Consider the following 20,888-nt stretch of genomic DNA (forward strand, 5'->3'; position numbering starts at 1 on the left):
CATAAACCACATGTAGGCCGTCAGAGGTGCGCCCCGTTACGTCTATCTATATAAAAAGCTTGAGGCCAATTTCATTTCCACAGGGCCGCAGGAACTTAAAAGTTTTCATATTACCTTATACCAAAGCTTCACTCGCTATCCCCTTAAACGTAATTTTGAAAAAAATATATTTAATTAAATCTTGTCAAAGTTAATTCCCTGTCGTGGCGCAAAGTAATTAAAACCCCGTAAAAACTACCTCCTTCATATTCATTATATTATACTTCTAACCAAAATTAATTTTAAGTTTTCCTGGAGAAACTTCGGGAATGGAGTCTTGGTGGTTTGTCGCCCGAGGGCGATCTGGATTATAATGAGTTAGAGTGCTCATTTTTGCCTCACGATGACGTCGTCGTTGGACTCGACGCGAGACGCCTGCAGGGTAAAACGCAAGCAACAATTCCTAAGCTAATTACAAAAAACCGGACGACTTTTTCGAAAGTGCCTCTAGTCAAAGTCGGAGGGAACACGTCCATATATCTGATCCCACAACTCTTCAGCGAGGCCTCCCCTGGCCGCCCGCCGCGGACCCCGGGGGCGGCATAATTTATGTCGCGCCCAACGTCGCTCCAGGCGGCACTCCTCCGCCCCGGGCGGCCACGCTGTTTATATTATACACGGATCGCTCGAGTTGGCTTGTGCAGAGCATTTTTATCGTCGGTACTTTAGTGGAATCTTTGGTACCACAATACCAGGGCCAAAGGATAATATGGCAGATCAAAATGTGTAGAACCGTATAGCATAAACAAACACTCCTTTGTAGAAGGGCACAGAAGGGAATTACCACCCATGGTCATGCTATGCCGTCTTACAGCAGACGCTAGAACTCTGAAAACGATTCCAGCCATAATCTCTCCGATTCCGTCGATTTTCTTGTACTTTGAAGATATCACAAGTTATATGATTTAAACCCTGTAGGCAATAGTCTAAGACTGGATTGTCGTCCCATGACATCTGTAACGACAAAATTACAGCATAGGAGCACTGGTACATGGCGGCCTACCGTTCATTGTTTGCTACGTACACGTAAACTAGTCGGGTGTTACAGATATAAATTATAGATATTTGGATTCAAAATGGCGGCAAAAACGATTTTGGAAATTATTAACATGGCGGCATATTTTTAATTGGTCATGGCTTGCATCATGACGAAAAACATCAATTATTTTTCGAAATTGCTGAAATACTGCGAGGGGACCACTTTGCAGAAACACCCGATATATTTTCGAAAACGGCAAAGTCCTCCTGAACGGGCTCTTGGAATTGATGTTGAAATTGTCACAGGAATATGGCTTAACTTTTCCCGATATTTGGAATAGTTAAAAGCTAAGGAAAATTTGAGAGGATAATGGAAAATTAACAGGGTTATTTTATTGTTTTGATCAAATTTGAAGCCAAGTACCTACAGATTATACGGAACTTATAGAGATAGGACACAGTAAATGGAATAACATCCAGTTGCTGTAGTGCCTCGTGCCCGACAACAAAAATAAATAATTTTTTCTTAAAAAAAGAATCATCTTTAAATATGCAAGAACTAATTCGTACCTTGACCCGTCTTATTCTCACTGATTTGTAGGCTATTTTATCACTTGCAAAGCACATTTGGTTAGAAAATTAGGAAATTCCTTCAGAATCCATGGATAATTGTTGAACTTCGCAGCCATCTTTCATAACTTGTCACGCGACTAGAGGCCGATTTCTCATTGGACGACGGTAAAATTTTTTCGTCAGGTCTTCTAGGCCGACATTGACATTTTTTGGAAATCGCGAAGCCTAGGTTAATGTATGTTCCAAACTATGAAGGAGCAACATTGGAAATATGGCGAATACGATTAAATCGCCATGAAATTGCAGCATTTTGCACAAACTTGCAAATTGAAGGAGTCATTTTTCTTGATTGTGTATATTCGCTGTATTTTGAGTAAAACTTTTTGATAGGGCCCCGTATTTAATGCTGCCTCAGAGGTGAAAGGAAAAAACGAGAGAGAGTACATACTTTTCTGACCGCTGTTATGGTTTATGATTTATAATATAATACATTATTTATACATATCTACCCTAGAGTTCTAAGTATTACTGCCCGTTTCGATTCAGAAATTATCGTTGCCCAGAAGTAGAAACGCGATTTTTCCCTCTCGGAAATACTACGGCATTTCGAGACACACTTTCATAAATCTTGTCCGCGGAATGTGTACGCGAGCATTTAGAACTGCATCGAATTAATTTGCCCTCGAGTGGACGTTTCAATTTTCCTTTTCCGTTTATATGCCCATAAACCTACTCAGCAGCTCTGCTCCGATATCAAGTTTCCAAATTCTAAATAATCCCCGGGCCCGGCTATAGGAGCCATTAAAATATGAGCGGATTGAAACACAATTTCCCCGAAATGGGCACGTCATTTCATAGACACCCCCTGGGGCCTCGATCCTGCGAAACCAACGAATACTGGCAGGTTTTGCGGGGCCTTTTGTTTACCGAGTTCCGCAGGCAGACCGGACTTCGCGTTCTCTCTCATTCCCCCCCAAACATAGCGTAATCATAGAGAGGATGGATATACCTGGTCCGCCGCCCTGGAGCTAAACTATTGTAAAACGCCCCAAGTTATACCGCATTTTGTTTTTTTAGTTCTCTCCGGTTTTGGTGCGTTTTCGTCTACATAGCGGACAGTGACGTGCGGGTAATACGATCCATTAAAATGGTCAAACGTCTCACAATTACAAGACAACGCGTTATTATTTGAATCCAATGAGCTAGAAAAGCGAGCGGATGCAGTAAGCCGTTGCCGGCATTCCTCCAAGTGGGACCATTTCTTGATCGCCATGTATGGTGTCACTATGACATCGTTTCGTCGTCAGAGATGCGTCATGCATCGGCGCAATCGTCGCCTACAAGTCGCAAGGGGTCGTGGTGACGTCAAATTCTTCTACATCATTGGTGGGTTTCGTTGCCTCGATGGGGTGGGTTCAAAATGGCACCGTGGCGCACTCGTGTCATACGACGGTGGTAGGACGTACGCTGATGGTAAGTGAGAGAAGTACGTGGTTCTACGTTCTAAAATATGCAAGGCATCGACCCGTGTCCGTCCGCCGTAGTGACAATTGTCCTAAAATCTTTTAAAACACGCGAATACCGGGCAATGTTGCTGTGCCCCGCCCGAGGTCGAATTCTCTAATTTCGATTCTTCGTTTCGGTGCCGGTGATCCCTAGGGCTCTTGGCCTACATCATTTTAAATAAATTTGGGGAATTCTATTTTGTTTGCGCTCGGCTCGGAACAAACAAGGCCGAACGCCCCCGGCCAGAGACGTTCCTTTTCCTCCTCGTTCTCGCGGTAATAATTGATTAGACACTCTTTCGCGTAATACATAAAAGTAATTAAAAGTGGCCGCTCATGCAGGAAGTAAAAAGTGCAATGCGCACGAACATTCACGACATATTATACACTTTTATTATTCACGAATCGGCTGCCATATGTCGATTAGCCTTAGGGCGGCATAGCATATTATCGAGCCTTGCTCTAGGCTCGGATCCCAGTTTATTATTTATAAATCGGAATGAAGGCCACGAGAGAGGCAGCCTTAGGGCACCGGCAACGGGACAAAGAAGGACGAATGATGATCCAATCCGTTCGGTATTTTTCCCTCGGTTTTTCGAAATGTGTGGGTCGGGCCTCATCAAGCTGAAATTATTGTCCTTTCGTGATTATAAAACTTCAGACACAACAGAATTCGATACAGGCAACTTGAGACATTAACAACGTGACCGGAGCCCCAGTTTTCTGCATGTTACCTGATCTCTTTTGGTCCTTTAATATCGGAGTCAATTCCCCCGCTTATATACTTATTGCTTTCAGCAAAATCAATCAGAAAAGCCATCTCTCATAATGCAATATTTTCCAATAAAGCTCGCTCGCCTTGGTAGGGCCACTAAAGCATATACCATATGGACACCGAGCGCGCTTCTGCAAACCCATCAGCTATCTTAAATGGTTCCACTCCATTACCCATCCATCTCAAAGCCATTTCAGAGCAAATAAGTGATTCGATATTGCTCGTGACGTTTGTGGTTCAATAAATTGTAGAAGTCTTCAAATGCAGTCGCTGTAAACGAAGAAAGGTGTGGTCAAGTCGTTACACATTGATCATATTAATAACATAAACGGACAACTTTATGTTACGTTCGGCCTAATTGAGCCGATTATCATAAACAATATAAATGCAAATTCGATAGGTATCGCGTGGTGTAAAAATGGAGGTTTACGCGAAAATACCAACAACCCAAATAAGAGTGAACCATTGAACCTTTTCTCGTTAGTCACCATTCGGAATGGGTATGGGAGAACCCACGCCGGAATCGAGGAGCGCCTCCTGCGTGGGTGAGCCCCCCTAAGGTAAGGCCCATTCACGTTGACGATGGGCGCGGGTGGGTCTCGGATACATAATCCACTTATTGTGGCTCTCTTTATTGATCTATTGCTCTAATGAAGGCCCCGTTTAACGTTCAACTCTTAAACCTGGATGGTTTTGCTCTATTGCTTGAGCTCGCTGTCTTCATTAGCATCCATTTTTCCATAAGTTCCATGATTAATTACTTCCAATTATCCTTTAATCCACTCTTAGATCTTTCTGTGGTTATCTCAATCGTTCTACACCTCCTTACCTTTCCGAGGCAATGAGAGGTTTATAGAGATAAACGTTAACTTATTTTTCTTATCAGCGTCTTTCTCTTCAGGGGTCCGGAACTTCAGTTTCTTAAACTAGTCCTCCTATACCGGGTATTTCAAAACACGTGTCGGAAAATGAAGGGTGTAATTCTTTGGCGCATTTTAAGAAAAAAAGTTCCCATTAACATGGGTCCGCAAACATACCGTTTTCGAGATACAGGGTGTCAAAAAACAGTTTTTTTTTTTCAGTTTTTTGACGATATCTCGGGAATCGTTTGAGATACAGGAGTCACATTTTGTGTAATTATTATCATTAATATTAGTTACGTTTTGAGCGCTACTTCAATTTTTCCCCATATGCCAGAGGCGGAGATTTCAAGGTTGCGTAAGATTTTTTTTGCCCCTAATTTGTACGCCACTGGGAAAATGAGAATTTTAGAGGCATGTTTTATACCACCAATGTGTTCTACACAAAAAAGTCTTATGCAAAAAAGCTCTAATGCGAACCATTGTCGAGAAAAATTACATTTTGTAATGAAAAACATGTAAAAAATTAGCAATATGGCATCAAATACCATAAATTTATTTTTAAAAAATTGTTTAACTTAGTTTTGTTAATTTTCAAATACATTTTTTGTCGCATTAAAAAGATGAAAAGCCATTAACAAATGAAAAATAAATCTTATTTAAGCAGCTATTCAAAATGACCACCTTTCACCTTAATGCACTTTGCTATCTTGTTTCTCAAAGATCTTTTTTATTCTAAATTGCATGTCGGCATTATTCCTAATTTCATCAGCTGCCTATTAATTTTTTACCACAATTCTTCTCGAGTATTAATTGTATCTTTGTATACAACTGCCTTCATATTTGACCATTTTGAAAAGTCCAATGTATTGAGGTCTGCACATCTCGCGAGCCATGAAAATTCACTTTCACGACCGACCCATCGAATGTGGGAAAACATTGTTCAAATGTTTGCGCATTTGAAGGGAAAAATGTGGGGTCGCTCCGTCTCGCATAAACCACTTATTTTGGCGTAAATGCTGTGAATCCTTTTTCGGAAGTTCGTTAAATTGTCCTTGCAAAAAGTTTAAATACAGAAGGACATTTAAATTGGCTGGAAATTCGAAAGGACTAATAAAAAAATTACCTATTACGCCACAACAAAAAAATGTTTATCTTAAATTCGTGTTTGTCGTACATTTATGGATTCTGAGAATTCCATAAGTGGCTATTTTTCCAGTTAAAATTTCCACGGCGTCTGAAAGTTGCCTCGTGAGTAAATAGGATTTTGTTGAAAAAATTTGGATCTTCGTTTTGTTTTTCCTGAAAAAATCGGGCAAATCTTAAGAGAGCAGGACGGTCCTCAGCCAGTAAATTTTCAACCGGTATTAAATGATGAGGATGAAATTTTTTTAAATGTAAAATTCTCCAAACAGACGGTTGACTTATTCTCATCGTTGCACTTAACAGGCGTGTAGATAATTCTTCATTTTCAGGAATTCGCACTAAAACTTTCTCTTCCTGTTTGACCGGGATAGTTCTTCGGGCATCACTCTTTTGGCTTTTAGGGCGAAAAGAGCCTGTCTTTCCCAAACGATTGTACAACTTTCTAAATCATTTGTGGTTGGGTTGTTGTCGGTTGGTATATAATTCAAAGTAACTCCGTGCTGCAGCACGACCGTTAAAATTCATTTGAGCAGGAACACATATCATATCGCGCATCTCGCTAAAGGAAAAGTTATAATCCCTTGGTATTTTTACTTTGAAATTACGATTTTTTACTTAAAAAGAGTAACTGACAATGAAATAGTCTAATTACTTTGAGAAGCTAAAGTAATTATAGCTAAGTAATGGTTTGCCATGCGAGTGAACTGCAGCTACCATCGTTTTTGGGGATTTAAAGTGGTATGACACGAATTAGCTTATGGGTGAAAATCTCGTAAACGAAGAGAGATAGCGAGATTAAACGAGAATACCTTTTTTGAATAAAAATAGACTATCTTTCATTATATTGAATGGAATTTGATCTTAGTTGCATTTATAAAAAAATATAACCAAATATACCAAAGTGGTGCCCTAAGAGCTAAAATTAGATAAAAATTCTTACTTGGCATCTTACAAAACCTAAATATACCAATTTTGGTGTTGATGCTATGAAAACACAAAAAGTTACTAAGAAATTTTAAAATAAAATTTCAACCTTTAACTCCCTGTAATCTTGAAACGCGCAACATTGGTATAAGGTATGATGGGGCTAAATCGTCATATTTTGGTGTCCCCTACATCGGGTTTCACCATGTCCCATTCCCAATGAATCACCATATTTTTAGTAATTGCATTGCACTATTCAAGAGGTACCTTTCACCCCTACATAATCCTATACCTACCTCAATCTTTTTTCGAGAGTTTGGGTGATTTACAGAGATAAAGTTAAACTAATTCTTATAAACAGTTTCTTCGTGTTCAGATGAGAGGTGCCGAACTCTGTGTGCTACAACGTATTTCTATATAAATACATTGCGCCACTCAAGAGGAACCTCTCACAGGGACCTATACCTATCCGAGATACTGAGAGATTTATACAGGTTCGAAACGCGAGTGTTTTAAATGTGACCTCTCATACATGAACTACTTATATTACTTCTTTTGAGTCATTTTTAAACATTTTCCCTATTTTTTTAAATATTCAAAGATTTGACCAATCAAAATACTCGATCAATGAGAATTCACCACCTCCGTCACGGTAACGACAAACTGATATATATCTGTTCCTGTCTAGCGTGAGATGCACGACAGTGCACGAAGGTGAAAGATTTTGTGGGTTATAAATAGTGTGTACTTGTCAATAATTATAATTAAGAAGTTTTTTATTTTCGCCGATGGTGCGCATTAAAGATATCTTCTGACCTTGTTTTGCACACTGCTGTAAATGTGATAGTAAAAAGAATAATTTTAATGGACAATGGTGAAAAAACTTTCCGACGGTTTTAATAGGGTAATTTTAGTTTGAAATTTAGTGCGGTCATATATGTTATTAAATATACTCTAGAAGAGATTTTAGTCAACAATGTTTTCGAGAAAGCGGTATTTATATATAAATAATAGAAACCGCATTCTTCAGAACAAGGATTTATGAGGACTTTATTACGATATTGTCTGTTAGTTATTTAATTATTTGAAACATATTTCGACTTATTGTCTCTTCAACCACCCTGTCAGCCTTGTGAAAGATTTACTACCGTCCCCGAGTGATTGACCATCTGACGAGGTAATATAAATATGATGCAGACGAAGAATAATTTTAATTTTAGTTGCCAAATAAGGAAAACGGGGTTGCCCGATAATTTGTTCTCGCTTTACACTCCCGTCGATTTTTATCCCTGTCCAGCCGCTTTTTTGTCCCCTCGCATATAAGGTAATTATTCTATAAACGGGCTACCAGTGTTACCCACTAGTCAGTCACTTATAGCATGGTCACCCATGGTAAATAATCTCCTGCAGTAGCCAGTTTAAACCTGCCGTTAATGGTCCGGCATTATCTGCGATCTCGGTTTTATAGAGAGCAAAACGCAGGTCATAATTAACTGGAGAACATTACTTATTTACATACGCGCATATACGAGGCCAGGTATGAAAGTTGTCGTTTAGTGCAGATAAGGGTTATTGATGGTGGTACCGTGGAAATAAAAATGCGAACCTGGCGTCTCGTGATAGACCGAGCTGAACGTGACTTTAGCGAAGCCCTGGGGCGCAAAGGCCGAATTGTTCCCAGAGGAAAGTGGTTTCCAATCAACAACAAACATGCGGAGGCGGCAGAAAAATTTCCTCACTCCCATGGCAAAAAGAACTCACAGGTACCTTGGCCATATCGGCTGAACCCACTAGGAGCAAAAAACATTCGTACTTACGTTCAAATGCCCATCTTTAGCCTACACGTCGACAATTAAGTGCCATTAAGTGCAATACAGTCTTTCATTTGATGGCAGTACTACAGGTACTATAAGGCGATTTATGAGGCTGCGACTAGTTTTTCTCTTCAGGAGTAAAGGCGAAAATGGGAAAACTAACGAGAGATGAATGTGCGTGTATCTTGATGTTTCTTTGAAATCAACTTTTTATTTCAATAGACAGGCAGAAGCTCAAGGCATTGTAAACTTCGACTCTGATGGTAATATAGAGCAAATTTCGGTGCATTATTACCTTGTGCACCCCTTCACAAGCAGGTGCATTATCGTAAGTGGATGCCAATATCATTCTTAGGCAAGTTTAAGTTTGGTCTAAGTTTTGACGGGGAGCTCAGGTGTCTAGCACAGCAATTATAGTTTAACTATTATAATTAAGAAGTGAACCTCCTAGTGATGAGGTTTAAATTTAATATAATGACTTAAAACTAACTTAAAACTCGCGCTATCACGCATTACTATTTGAATTTCACGCCAGACCAATCAGGACACTGAGCCAATAAGAAAATATTCCTGCAGACAACCGAGACAGACGAGCATAGTTCTATCTCTATTTAATTTGATATGCAAGACAGTGTGAGAATAGAAAACTGCTTTGTGGTTATAAACCATCAGTCTTGTCAAAAGTTAAATATTAGAACATTTTCTGTTTCCATCAATGGTTAGTGTTAAATTGTTTCCCATCCTTCTTTCACGCATTGTTATGAATGTGGTATAATAGAGAGAATACGTTTAGTAGTCATTGGTGGAAATATTCTTCGCAAACCGAAGAATGGAAAATTCTTTAAGAATATGGACACAGAAATTTTTACGTAAAGAAATTCAACTCACGCGACTTGGAATCGGATTTAGAGCCTTCACAACGTCTTGATTTTAGAAATGCTTAGCAAAGGTCACAAGAATATTAGAGGTGTTCCCAAAAGCTCTAGAGCTACAGATGACACCATGATAATCTTAACTTTTGACAAAAGCAGTGGAGCGGCACTTAAGATGAATAATATTTGGAGAGTACGGAAAAACCTCTCTGCCTCATTTTTTAATGTGTTATGACTGTCCTATCGGTTCGAAATTCTTCTTTGATCGCCACTATCAACTCTGAAGTCAGGAACGGATCTAAAGGTATACAAGGTGTTCCTTTCTAGAGCTCAACCATGACCATCTCGGTAACCATGAAAAATACGAAGTCGGTTAAATTGGGGCAAAGTTACATAATTTAGAACTCAAAAATATTGTTTCAAAATTGAAAATATTTGGCATTTTCCAAATTTGAAAACGGCATATTTTTGAACTGCAAATTGCGTTTGCCTTGTGCGTCAATTTAACCGACCGGCATATTTTTTGTGGTCATCGATGGTTATCACATGGTTGAACCCCAGAAACGGCCAAGCTGTATAAGTAGGCAATTCATGTGCAAGCCATAACATCCCCACGCTTCATTAATTTAAGTTAGTTTAAGAGGTTGCACGTCACGTCTTTCAAGATTGTACATTTTCAGGAATTAATGAATTATGATTTATTGTGAACTAAGAATTTTAGGAATTTTTGTCTCTTAATGGGCCTTTTCCAGCGTAAAACTAAATCACATTGCACGAACACAGCTAGAGGCTTGTTTTTAACTGTAATTTTCGAAATGCACCGTACCACCTTGGCCCCCATACAAACTGCCCATTTTATTTATTAGGCGTACCTATACGTTTCCGTAATTTTCTTAATAGCGCCCCCAGGCCTGCACCGCAATGTACCGCTACTGAATTCGACATCTAATTTGACAACTGTTGCGCGTTTAAACCAACCTCGAGGCCTCGGTACCATGGGACTATTTCAATTACGAAATTGAATTTTTTCTCCAAATCGGTCGTGCTGCCCGGTAGCACTACTCCTGTTAGCACCGTGGTACTAACCGACAAGTTTCCCATGAAAATTGATTCTAATTTGACTGCTAAAAGGTTATAGCATTAAATTATATCATTTCACGGGGATTTCGGTACCCACAAAAACTACGAATGAAGAGTACTGTTATTGATCGTTGCCGGGCTGTCGGAATTTACATTGCCCGGGCTCTTCTTCATTATATTTCGGTTTATAAACCCGAAGCTATACAGCATCATCCGGGGTGGAATTTTACTTTACTTTAATGCGACCGCCGCCGGGGGCCCTGTATAAGCCCCCCCGGCGACTCCGCTTGGCCTCGGATATCTACATAATTTTAAAGGACCCTCCGGCTGGCCTTTGATACAGGGGCGGAGGTACCGATTTTTCGGTTCGTTTTTTAAACAATCGCGGACCCTATTAACACTTTAGAAGCCTTGCTGAAAGGTTCTTTCGGGTAAAAGGTTCCATGAATATGTATGCTACCAAATAGAAGGGTTCTGGAACCCTTGGGAAATAGCGTCCAATATATGCAATATATGTTTGGTACCAGGGGTATGTTTTACTACAAACCATGGCGGCATCAAAAAATCTGTATCGCGATAGCGAGGTAAAGCCTCAAACCGATCGGTGCTAATGAAAAGGACCACAAGAGGAGTAAACAGGGAAAATAGTCGATTTGTTTGAACACGCTGCATATATTCTGATACCTGCTTTTATTGCTCTGTAAGAAGTATCCAGGATACCTTATTATACATAGATCCGCTACTGATAAGAAAAAAAAATGATACTGTTTCTCTCATGCTAAAGGTGGGGCCAGGGTGGTGAAGATTCGAAATGTTATAAATCACTAATGACCAAATTAACAAGACAAAATGAGGATAAATTGGTGACTCGTCTTGACGCTGATTGTCAACCCTTTTAACTCGTACCTGGAAACTCTTGTTTCTACCACCGCCGAAGGGGGTTTTCAGCGTTTCAGCCGCCACGCTACACACGGTGATCTTTCAGCTGAGGCTGAAATTCAGCCAGTCGAGTCGGTTCAGTTCGAATGCAGCCGTAGTGGTTTGTGTCACGTCGGCATCCAGTTCATGTTTTCGTGAGAAACATCGCTGAAGGCTTCTACAAAACATTAAATTTTATGATAAACGGAAGATGTGTGACTCCATTTTGTGAGTGAATAAGTGAATGGTTTTGGACATTTGTTTGGTATGGCCAATTTTGCGGTGTCGTTAAAACGAAGTCCCAGTGATTTTGAGGAGCAAATGTTGTACAGGTATGTGGTTGCTGCATGGTTCCGTTCGAAAATAACCCTAAATTTATATTTTTTGCAGTTGTAAGTAATATCTAAAAAATTGCTATTTTTACGTTGTAAAAATATGTCTCCTCAAGACTTTGGTGTTAGAGTGCAAAAAATATTTAATTTATATCAAAAACCAACATTTCTCGAAATTTCATTGTTTATTTAAATTTTGTTGACAGAATGGCGAATGCTAATTATGGCGTGTTGCTTGACCCTGTTAAGGGAGCATTATGAGCAAAACGTTGACATTCTGGTGAATGTTGCCGGCCGTTTATTATTTAAAATATTTCAATTTCAAGTTGAAACCTTTCTAGACCATCAGACTATCACTTAAAACATTCTCTTTATGCTTCACTATGTGCGACACTGTACTCTATTATGGTAAGGTTAAAGTGCCAGCAAAAAATTAGCCAGAAGCAACATTTAGCCCAAGTTTTCGTTCCTTTGTTTATTAATTTCCTAATTTTTTTCATAATAGTTCGTAATAATAATGTCCGCCAGGCATCACGTTTATCAAAACTAGGCGGGCCATTTACCTAAATTTACATAATTAGCAATTAGCCTCGCTATTCCTAGGAATTGTTTGTAAATTATATGGTGCCAATGAGGCCGGTTTATACCATCCCGAAATTTCCATCTCTGAAACGCAGGCAAAATCCTCTTGCTTAATCTGAAAAGTACCGTTTTAAAAGTATTAAAAGACTCATTTACAATGCACTAATGGCGCGCCGGAGGGACTTTTCCTGGGTCCCAAAAAAGGTTAATTAGTTTGAAAATAAAATTGAGAGTTAACTTGTTAACTTCTTTTACACCTTAAACGTGTTTTTATTGGAAAGGAAACGATGATTGATTGGCTGGGAACCGACCATAAATCTTTGTAAAGTCTCGAAGCAGTTCTTTGGCTTTTCCGGCTACGGGTTTCGAAGAACAGCAAAATAAACCTAAAAGCAACATAATGCGTTATCGCGATGGAGAGTGACCCAACCACTCCAAATAACCACGTTTTTTGGGCGTGTCGTGACTCGTGACCCGCATACAAAGAGACCAGCACCAAATAATTTTTTTTATTTCCTTGCAGAAAGAAGGCAGACCTTAGGAACGATGTGGAGAAGGCCGAACCCAAAGACTTATCCAGCAGGAACATGTTCCCTAGCGCCCAAATTAAAATGAGGTAAGGGTCAGAAAAATTGCATTATGTGCACATTACTATTGATTTACTATAAAGCCTTGAGGCCCCAAAATCACATTATTCCGTTTTACTAATTCTGGTCATTAATCGACAATCGCTAACGTTATTCCTTCTCAAATAACAATATTCGAGATTATTTATATTTTATTGTACTTTCCCAGAATCACGCAGTTTTCGTATTAAATAGCATGACCAGAAAGACATTGGAAACCTTAAAAAAAACTCTCTCCTACGTCTATGAGTTCAGGGACGTTACTGCGTGTTGGCCCATGGGGATGAGAAATTACTTTCGTTAAGCAAAAATTTCTCAGGTAAAGGTCAACTATCAGGGATGGACTGAATGTGCTATTTCAAAACGGTGAAAATTAAGTAATTCTTGTACCAAATAATAGCTCTAGCAGAAAAAATTCCGATACCTATTAAACTCTCTCTACGCCGCTGAATTTCAATAATAGATTAGCCACTGATCACTAGAGGCCACTTAACTTGTTGGTACGCCACTGTAGAACTCTATTTTATGTTGAAAAACAATTGAGTGTTGAAAAAAACACATGGTATATCAAAAGTCAGGGGCGTCTCCAGACGGGTGTCAAAATTACTGCAGCGGCACAGCTTTCGATGTTTTTGGGGTTTTTAAATAAAAAAACAAATTTATTCGATACGCCACTGAAGACCTCAACTTTTGCTAATAAATTAGCGCTTGGTGAGTCTAAATGAAGATGAGATAGATGCCAGAAAAATTTCATTATGTGCACATCATTATTGATTTGTTGTAAAGCCCTCAGGTCCCAAATTTGTATTATTTCGTTTTGCTTTTTCTGACCATCAATCAGCGATTGCTTAGGCTCTCCCTTCCTAAACAGGGTTAGCCACGCAACCCGTTCATTAAAAAAATTTTGACTTCTCTCTGTCGTAGCCCAACGAATTTTGATTTCAGGTGCTGGAATCGACCATTTTGAATCCAAGCAAAATATTTTCAAAATGGCGGCACTTCCGGTTATATCGGAAGCAGCTACTAACTTTGTTACTTTAAATGGAAACCCCTAGTTTTTTTGTCATTTTTGGATTTCTCGTTAAATGTTAAGGTTAGTTTATGCAAATGGTCATGTCCAAAATTTACCGTTTCCAAGTTATACTGGAATACCCCTCCTCTGTCCAGAATCGGTCTAACGACCCTTAATAACATTTGATATATACTAGAACTAGAAAACGCTTTAAGGTACAGGGTGTTCCATTTGAAATAAGCCAATTATTGACATTTGAAATCATGCAACTTTAGAGGCATGCTTCGAAGGTTTTAGAAGACTTTTTATCAAATTAAAATACATCAAAACTTAGCTTATTGAGTCCCAGAAGCATCGATTCCAAAATTTGGAGCGGTCAACGCACAAGTCCGATTTCTTTGTATAACTCGGAAACGTCAAAGACGTAAGAAACTTTACATAAACCGGCCTTAAAATTTAACGAGGAATCCGAAAATGGCAAACAAATTAGAGACTCCATTTAAAATAACGAAATCGGTAACTGCTTTCGGTGTAACCGGAAGTGCCGGTATAACCGGACGTGCCGCCAATTTGACAATATTTCACTTGGATTCAAGATGGTCGATTCTAGCACCTAAAACCAAATGGAGCTACGATAGTGGAAAGTGAAAAATTTTCTAATGAACGAGTTGCGTGGCTAACCCTGCTCAGGAGGGGGCAGCCAAAGCGATTGCTGATCCTCGTCAACGGCATAACGTTGCCTTTGCACCAAACCCCTATACCTACTTAAAATAACGATCACGTCACACATTGTTCAATGTAGGTGTTTGCTTACAACAATCATTATTAAACAGAGTTGTTTATTGTTATTTGCGCTACCATTGCATGCCATTTTCTCATTTCAATCACCGCTTGTGTTTTGTGGGTCAACGAGCATTGAAGTGAAATTAAAAAAATCGTCCAACAAACCTGTTTGCGCATTGTTAAAGCCGAGTTAATTTAATCTATTATATGGATCTGCATGGTAATTAAAAGAAATTGAAATGTTTAGTTTGACGGGGTATTAAATGGCGCCTGCAGTGGGCGGCATGTGCAGGTTCCTGCTAGTCATTCTAGGTGCACATTTGGGTACGCGACACATTACTACGCGGACTGAATCCGCGAACGTACAATTGCGACATTGTGTGCAGCTCGCATGTTATTTAAGAAAATTGCACATCGCACGCCACTGTTCTCTAGCAGATATTCCGCCAGCGTTTGTTCAGCGGCGTATTGCATCAAAGTACAAGGGTGGAATCTTGAATTTTTGGTATAAACTAGCGTCGTGAAGGAAATTTCAGATAACCAACACGGTCCTCTCCACGCCACCGGATTTCAACAGATTAGTGACTCGTGATACGTTATTTCATTAGCAAAAATTCTCTACACGATGGTGGGCATTCAGCGGCGTACCGAATGCGATTAAAAAAGGGGAAAATCGTATAATATTTTCTCGTAAAATAGCTCCACGCGAAACGACGTGTAAGACCTCGGGAAACCCTTTTTGGGCCGAAGATTATTGCCTCACAATGTTCTTCTGTACGGCAAAAATTTCTTACATTTGGGTCAAGATCAAGGGCATTCTGAATTTGGCGGGGATTATGCAATTTGGCTCAGCAAAAAAAAGTAAAATTAAAAAAAAAACTTTCTACACCACTGACTTTTAGTAGACCGATACGTCACTAGATGCTTGTTTTTTGGCAAAAATTCCTTAGACTTTGATCAACAATCAGGGGCGTACTGAACACCAATCGAAAAGGATAGAACGGTGCAATATTTTCTTATAAAATAGCTTTGCCAAAGAAACGATCTTCGATGGTTAGATTTAAGTGGATTATCAACTCATGATGTTCTTCATCTCCATCAAAACTTTCTTAGACCTTAGAAGTGCGCCTAAATTTTGCCCATTTTAGATTTTGATAGATTTAAAAGTCAGGGGCGCCCTGATGGGGAGAAAGAGGAATTTTGAAGCAACTTAGGGCGGATTGGAAAGGAAATTTGACGCCCAGATAAAGACTAAAATGTTTTAGGGAAAGGAAGAGAGCGGGGAAAAGAGGTACCCCTTTAGCTCATCTCTTGATTTCTACATTTTCAATCTTTTCTCTCAGACTGATGTCCCCCAACATATCCCCCGCAACGTCGCCCACGATGTCCACGTCATCGTCGCCCACTCCCCCTCCCGGCAACCCCACCGTCACCATCGCAGCTGCCAGCTACAACAAATTAGCTGGAATCCCTTGCGTAGCCGCAGCCTCAAGGTACACCGCCCCGGTACACATCGACGTCGGCGGTACCATCTACACATCTTCCTTAGAAACACTGACAAAGTAAGTAGCAAAAAGTGGTGACCCTCAAGTCCGACAATACATGTCGGCGCATTAACGTAAATTGTTTCCAAGTACCTGCCATTAAACCGTTGAATGGACGGGGGGCATTAAGCACACCCAGATAATTGCCGTTCTAGTTACCAGACCTTAACAAATTGTATCTGATTATCGCATCGAGCAGTACCTAATTAAATTTCTCATCGCTTAATCATCTGCAAACAGATAAGATCGAGTTTTGTTGTTTTAACCAGAAACGCATGGACGCCTTTATTATTTAAAAATTCGTTTCTTTAAGACTCTTCGGCCATTCAGCGTTTCTCTCCTTCGTCCATTAAAACCTCCGTATCTCCTTTCTCGGCGTTTTGACGTGTCCGCTCCATCATTGCACTCAAGTTCCTGCTACTGCCCTCATTGTCCTCCTCGAATTCTCGAATTCCCTTCGCAAGTAGCTGCTCTTCATTTGCAGACATTTGATTAGTGGCGTTATCAAGGTGTAGTTTTAACACCCCTTCCGATGACTGCTCCCGCATGAACGTCTCATGCAGCTCATCTTGACGCAACGTCTTCATCGCATTTCTCTTCGCCTCATTCATCGCCCCAATTTGCTCCAGCCATTCATCTCTTTCTCTTTCCAATCTACGAAGCTGCTCCTTCAACTGCTCCTGCACGTCCATTAGCTCGTCAGTTCGACGCTTTTTCTCTGTGAAACCCGTAGCCAGCTCGTCATGGGAATGAACTCCAGTCTCCAGGCTGCCAAGGGATGATGATTCAGTCCCACGCATCTCAGCGATTTTCTGAATAATCCCTGAACTCTGAGGATGGAAAAAGGGGATTGATTCCGAGATTGGAATCCCACTCTCAGGAGTTAAGAATCCTTCCATAGCTCCTTCGGCAACAAAATGCTCCTCCTCCTGAACAGGACGATTTTCAGGGTCATCCAGGAGTCCACCTCTAGCGACTTTCTTCTCAATTGCCTCCAAATGCAGCTTCTTCACGTCATTCAGATTCATCATAAGAACAGTCTTCTGTAACTCCAACTCGTTCAATAAGCCTCTCAGTTGCCCATATGAGGAGTTGGTGTAGAGCGTGCTGACTTTATTTGCAGACCGCAGCAAACTGACTCTAAGATTCCTTAAGATCTGTTGCTTTTGTTGATCTAATCCTGAAATTTTTAACTCAAGAACGGTACTCTCGATTGGAATTCCTAGGAGGTCGGTTTTCCCCTGTGCCGAGTTGATTTCAGATTGTAATTGGACCTTCTTGCCTTCAATCTCTGATAGTTTGTCTATTAAATCCTGTCCGTTGCAGTTTGTTCCGGACCACTGGCACTCCAATCTTGCCAGCTCATTCTTCAGCTTTAAATTCTCTTGTGCCAAAGTATCAACTTCCTCACTAACCCTCTTCACCAAGTGCAGGTCAAAGAGCACTATCTCCTTTTTCTTTTCCAATTCCACCATTAAAGCCCTTAGGTACTCATCCTCAACATTGAGCTTGTGCGCCTCTGAACATCTGTTTTGCACCTTCTGCATAGCCATATTTAGCTTGTTCTCTATGTGGTCTTTATTCTTGGCTGTCTCATCCGGAATCCAATAGTCCAGCTCTACATAAAGATGCAGTTCCTCCTCCAACACCTTCTTCTGGTTTTCCAAATCTCTTGTCACCTTTTTGAGGAAGGAGGCCTCGGTTTTGAGGCTCAAACATTTTTCGTTTTCCTCACTGGTGATTTGGAAAGTGCAGTCCAGCAATTTGCGCAGCTTCTCATTCTGGTTTTCCAGCTGCTTCACCCGTTTCGAAATTGTTTCCGACATGTTGGCCCGAAGAAGTTTGATCACAAATAACAATCAGTGACACTGATCAGTTCAGGTTAGTCAGGTTCTGTCAATTCAATTGACAGAATTGATCAATTGAAAAATTTTGTGGTGCACAATGAGACTCTAAAAATCAAAAAGAGGCAAATTGATCTTTTGGAGCATCAGATCGAGAAGCACAAGAGTTTGCTTGAAAAGGCTGCAACAGCGATTAAATCTACCTCCTCCAAGAGCACGTTTAACCGGAAGTATCCAAGAGAAAGCATTGAGCTCAGAGTGAAAATGAGTATTTAAACGATCATTTGGTCAGTAGTTCTCATGTTGTGGAGCTTAAGCAGATTGAAGGTTGTTTGACATTAGAGTTGATAACTTGGAGAAACTTTGGAAGTAGCAGCAACAAGAGATTCAGGGTTTGACAATGCAAAAATCAAATTTTTGTTGCTGCGTCCGCAATCCTGGAATGCAAATTAGCTGAAAAATATCTCAGATCTGGATAGTGATGTCGCTGGTTCCTGCAGAGCTTTCGTAGCAGGAAAGCGCTTCAGGTTGCAGAGAAAAATCCTGAACTTTGAGAAAAAGGAAGCGGAACTCCTCTTGGAAATTAATGCCGCAGCAGTACCTAAAAACGCCGGCAACTTGATAAAACTGGATTTAGAGAAAACGAACATAACCCAGGATCAGCAGCTGAGAGAGTAAGAAAACCTGCGGTTCAAGATGCTCAACTTGAAGAACGATCGCTCGAGACTATTAAGAGACCTGCATAAACAGATAATAGAGGTAGAAATGCAGAAGGAAAGTTCGAGGTTGGCCCCCAAACACTTTGAGGAACAGAAGGTCATCCAAAAGAAGCTGGAAAGTATCTTGAATGCTTTCAGGAGTGTACTCTTAAAAGGTGGTAATGCGCTGAGTCGGATTAATTGTCCGAAGATCAATGTGGGCAGTATGTTTCACCCTAGATTTAACTTATCACTGCATTGCGATATTTTATAAGAATATAAAGTGTTGAAGGCTATTGAGTTTTAGGTATTCCGCAGTGTATTCAAAACACTTTTTTGCAGATATCCAGAATCCAGGTTAGCAAAGCTTTTCAATGGGAGCATACCCATTGTTCTAGACTCCCTGAAACAGCACTATTTCATAGACAGAGATGGGGGCATGTTCAGACACATCCTCAACTTCATGCGCAACTCTAAACTTCTCATTCCCGAGAACTTCCACGACCTCGATTTGCTCCTGGAGGAGGCCAGATATTTCGACATTCCCCGTAAATATGTGCATGTGTTCAATCGCTCTATCTAAACTGTTCAAACTCATTTCAGCAATGGTGCGTCAACTGGAGCAGATGAAGAAAGACCGTCAAAAGAACGAAATGGTTCACCCAACTCCCAGCTTAACAATAACCTCTTTGTCTGGGTCAAGGAGTCATGGAGGATCGATGGAGAGAGCAGGAAGGACTAATCAAGATTTATATGAATGCGTCGCCCTTCATGTAAGTCCGGATCTGGGGGAGAGGATCATGCTGAGCGGGGATCGGAGTCTTTTGGATGAAGTGTTTCCAGAGACGAATCAGGCGGTGATGGATGCCAGAACTGGGGCAGCATGGAACCAGCAGGATGCTCACCATGTCATAAGGTTTCCATTGAACGGTAAATGATAAAATTACTCTCAAACAGAATGAACTTTTGACGGGAACAAATCACTTTTAGGATACTGTAAGTTAAATTCAATGCAAGTGATCAGAAGGTTGCTCAATGCAGGATTCAAAATCGCGGCCAGCAACGGAGGAGGAGTGGAGGGACAGCAATTTTCCGAGTATTTATTTGTTAGAAAAGTTCTGCCAGGATGAGTGCTTTTCGGTGGGGTTTCTATGCTTTAGTTCTTCGCAATTGCCTTCCGCTCTTTCACCATTTTGTTACATAAGGTTCAGATTTGTTACTATTGATCTCATTATGAAGCTTCTTCGAATGCCATTCACGCAGAAAAGGAACTATGAATTTATTGTGAATAGTAGCTATTATAATATAAAATAATGTACTGTTATAAATTCCTATTATTAGATAGATTTAATTATAAAAAGCACTATGCACATCACTAATGACCATCATTTTTTCTTTAACGTATGTATAACGAAACTTGAATTTCTCTCCGGTCCGCCTAAAACATAAATGCCTCTATCTCTTAAAAGCCTTTCATTACTTTGGGTCCGGGAGCCAGGCCCAGGGCTTCGATTGTCCCGCATCGTTTCGGGGGCCCGCGGGGCTTTACAACGAACTCGCCTCGGTAGCCCCGGGCCACGAAAAGAGCTGCAGGCCCTGACGCCGTTGTGTATCGAATTCTATATATATAGAGGGGGTACGTTTTGTGTAATTGTTCTATCCACGTTAAACGTTATTTTTGCACAGGTAGAATTCCATGCAATCCAGAGAAAGCTTTTGATTCATATCAGTATTGGAGCTCTGTTTTGTTCTATAGCGTTGCGCAAATTCCTCGTCGGAAAGAACCCCTAAGGCTATGCCCGGGGCATGTAACGAATAAAGGGGTGTATTGTGGTCTTTTGGAGTCGGCCCGGTTTTACAGAACAGCCTCAGGTTACCTTGGAAGAATGGAGGTAACAGAAAAACCGGAGTAGATGTACAGGGAGGATTGAATATTATTTCACTGCTCATATTGAACACTGAACCAAAATGAGCGATCGGGAA

At 40.4% G+C, this 20,888-nt stretch overlaps 2 protein-coding genes across 2 annotated transcripts in view; both read left to right on the forward strand.

Moving 5' to 3' along the window:
• The window catches only part of LOC136414339 (pyruvate dehydrogenase E1 component subunit alpha type II, mitochondrial-like), a 57,407-nt gene that overhangs the window by 33,990 nt on the left and 2,529 nt on the right, over nt 1-20,888 (forward strand). The window lies entirely within an intron of this gene.
• On the forward strand, nt 11,375-20,373 carry twz (BTB/POZ domain-containing protein twz). Its single transcript, XM_066398382.1, has 6 exons — nt 11,375-11,816; nt 12,922-13,014; nt 16,163-16,381; nt 19,248-19,453; nt 19,509-19,835; nt 19,896-20,373. The coding sequence occupies exons 1-6, from the start codon at nt 11,752-11,754 to the stop codon at nt 20,033-20,035; spliced, it is 1,050 nt and encodes a 349-aa protein (XP_066254479.1). The 5' UTR covers nt 11,375-11,751; the 3' UTR covers nt 20,036-20,373.

Source organism: Euwallacea similis, chromosome 17 (assembly GCF_039881205.1).
Source record: "Euwallacea similis isolate ESF13 chromosome 17, ESF131.1, whole genome shotgun sequence".
Taxonomy (NCBI): domain Eukaryota; kingdom Metazoa; phylum Arthropoda; class Insecta; order Coleoptera; family Curculionidae; genus Euwallacea; species Euwallacea similis.

What these genes read in the sequence shown, in the direction of transcription:
- twz (XM_066398382.1), top strand. Translation starts at nt 11,752, where the DNA reads ATGGCCAATTTTGCGGTGTCGTTAAAACGAAGTCCCAGTGATTTTGAG. An exon ending in TCCTTAGAAACACTGACAAA is followed by an intron (nt 16,382 to 19,247) that starts GTAAGTAGCAAA and finishes ACTTTTTTGCAG; the next exon opens with ATATCCAGAATCCAGGTTAG. An exon ending in CATAAGGTTTCCATTGAACG is followed by an intron (nt 19,836 to 19,895) that starts GTAAATGATAAA and finishes AATCACTTTTAG; the next exon opens with GATACTGTAAGTTAAATTCA.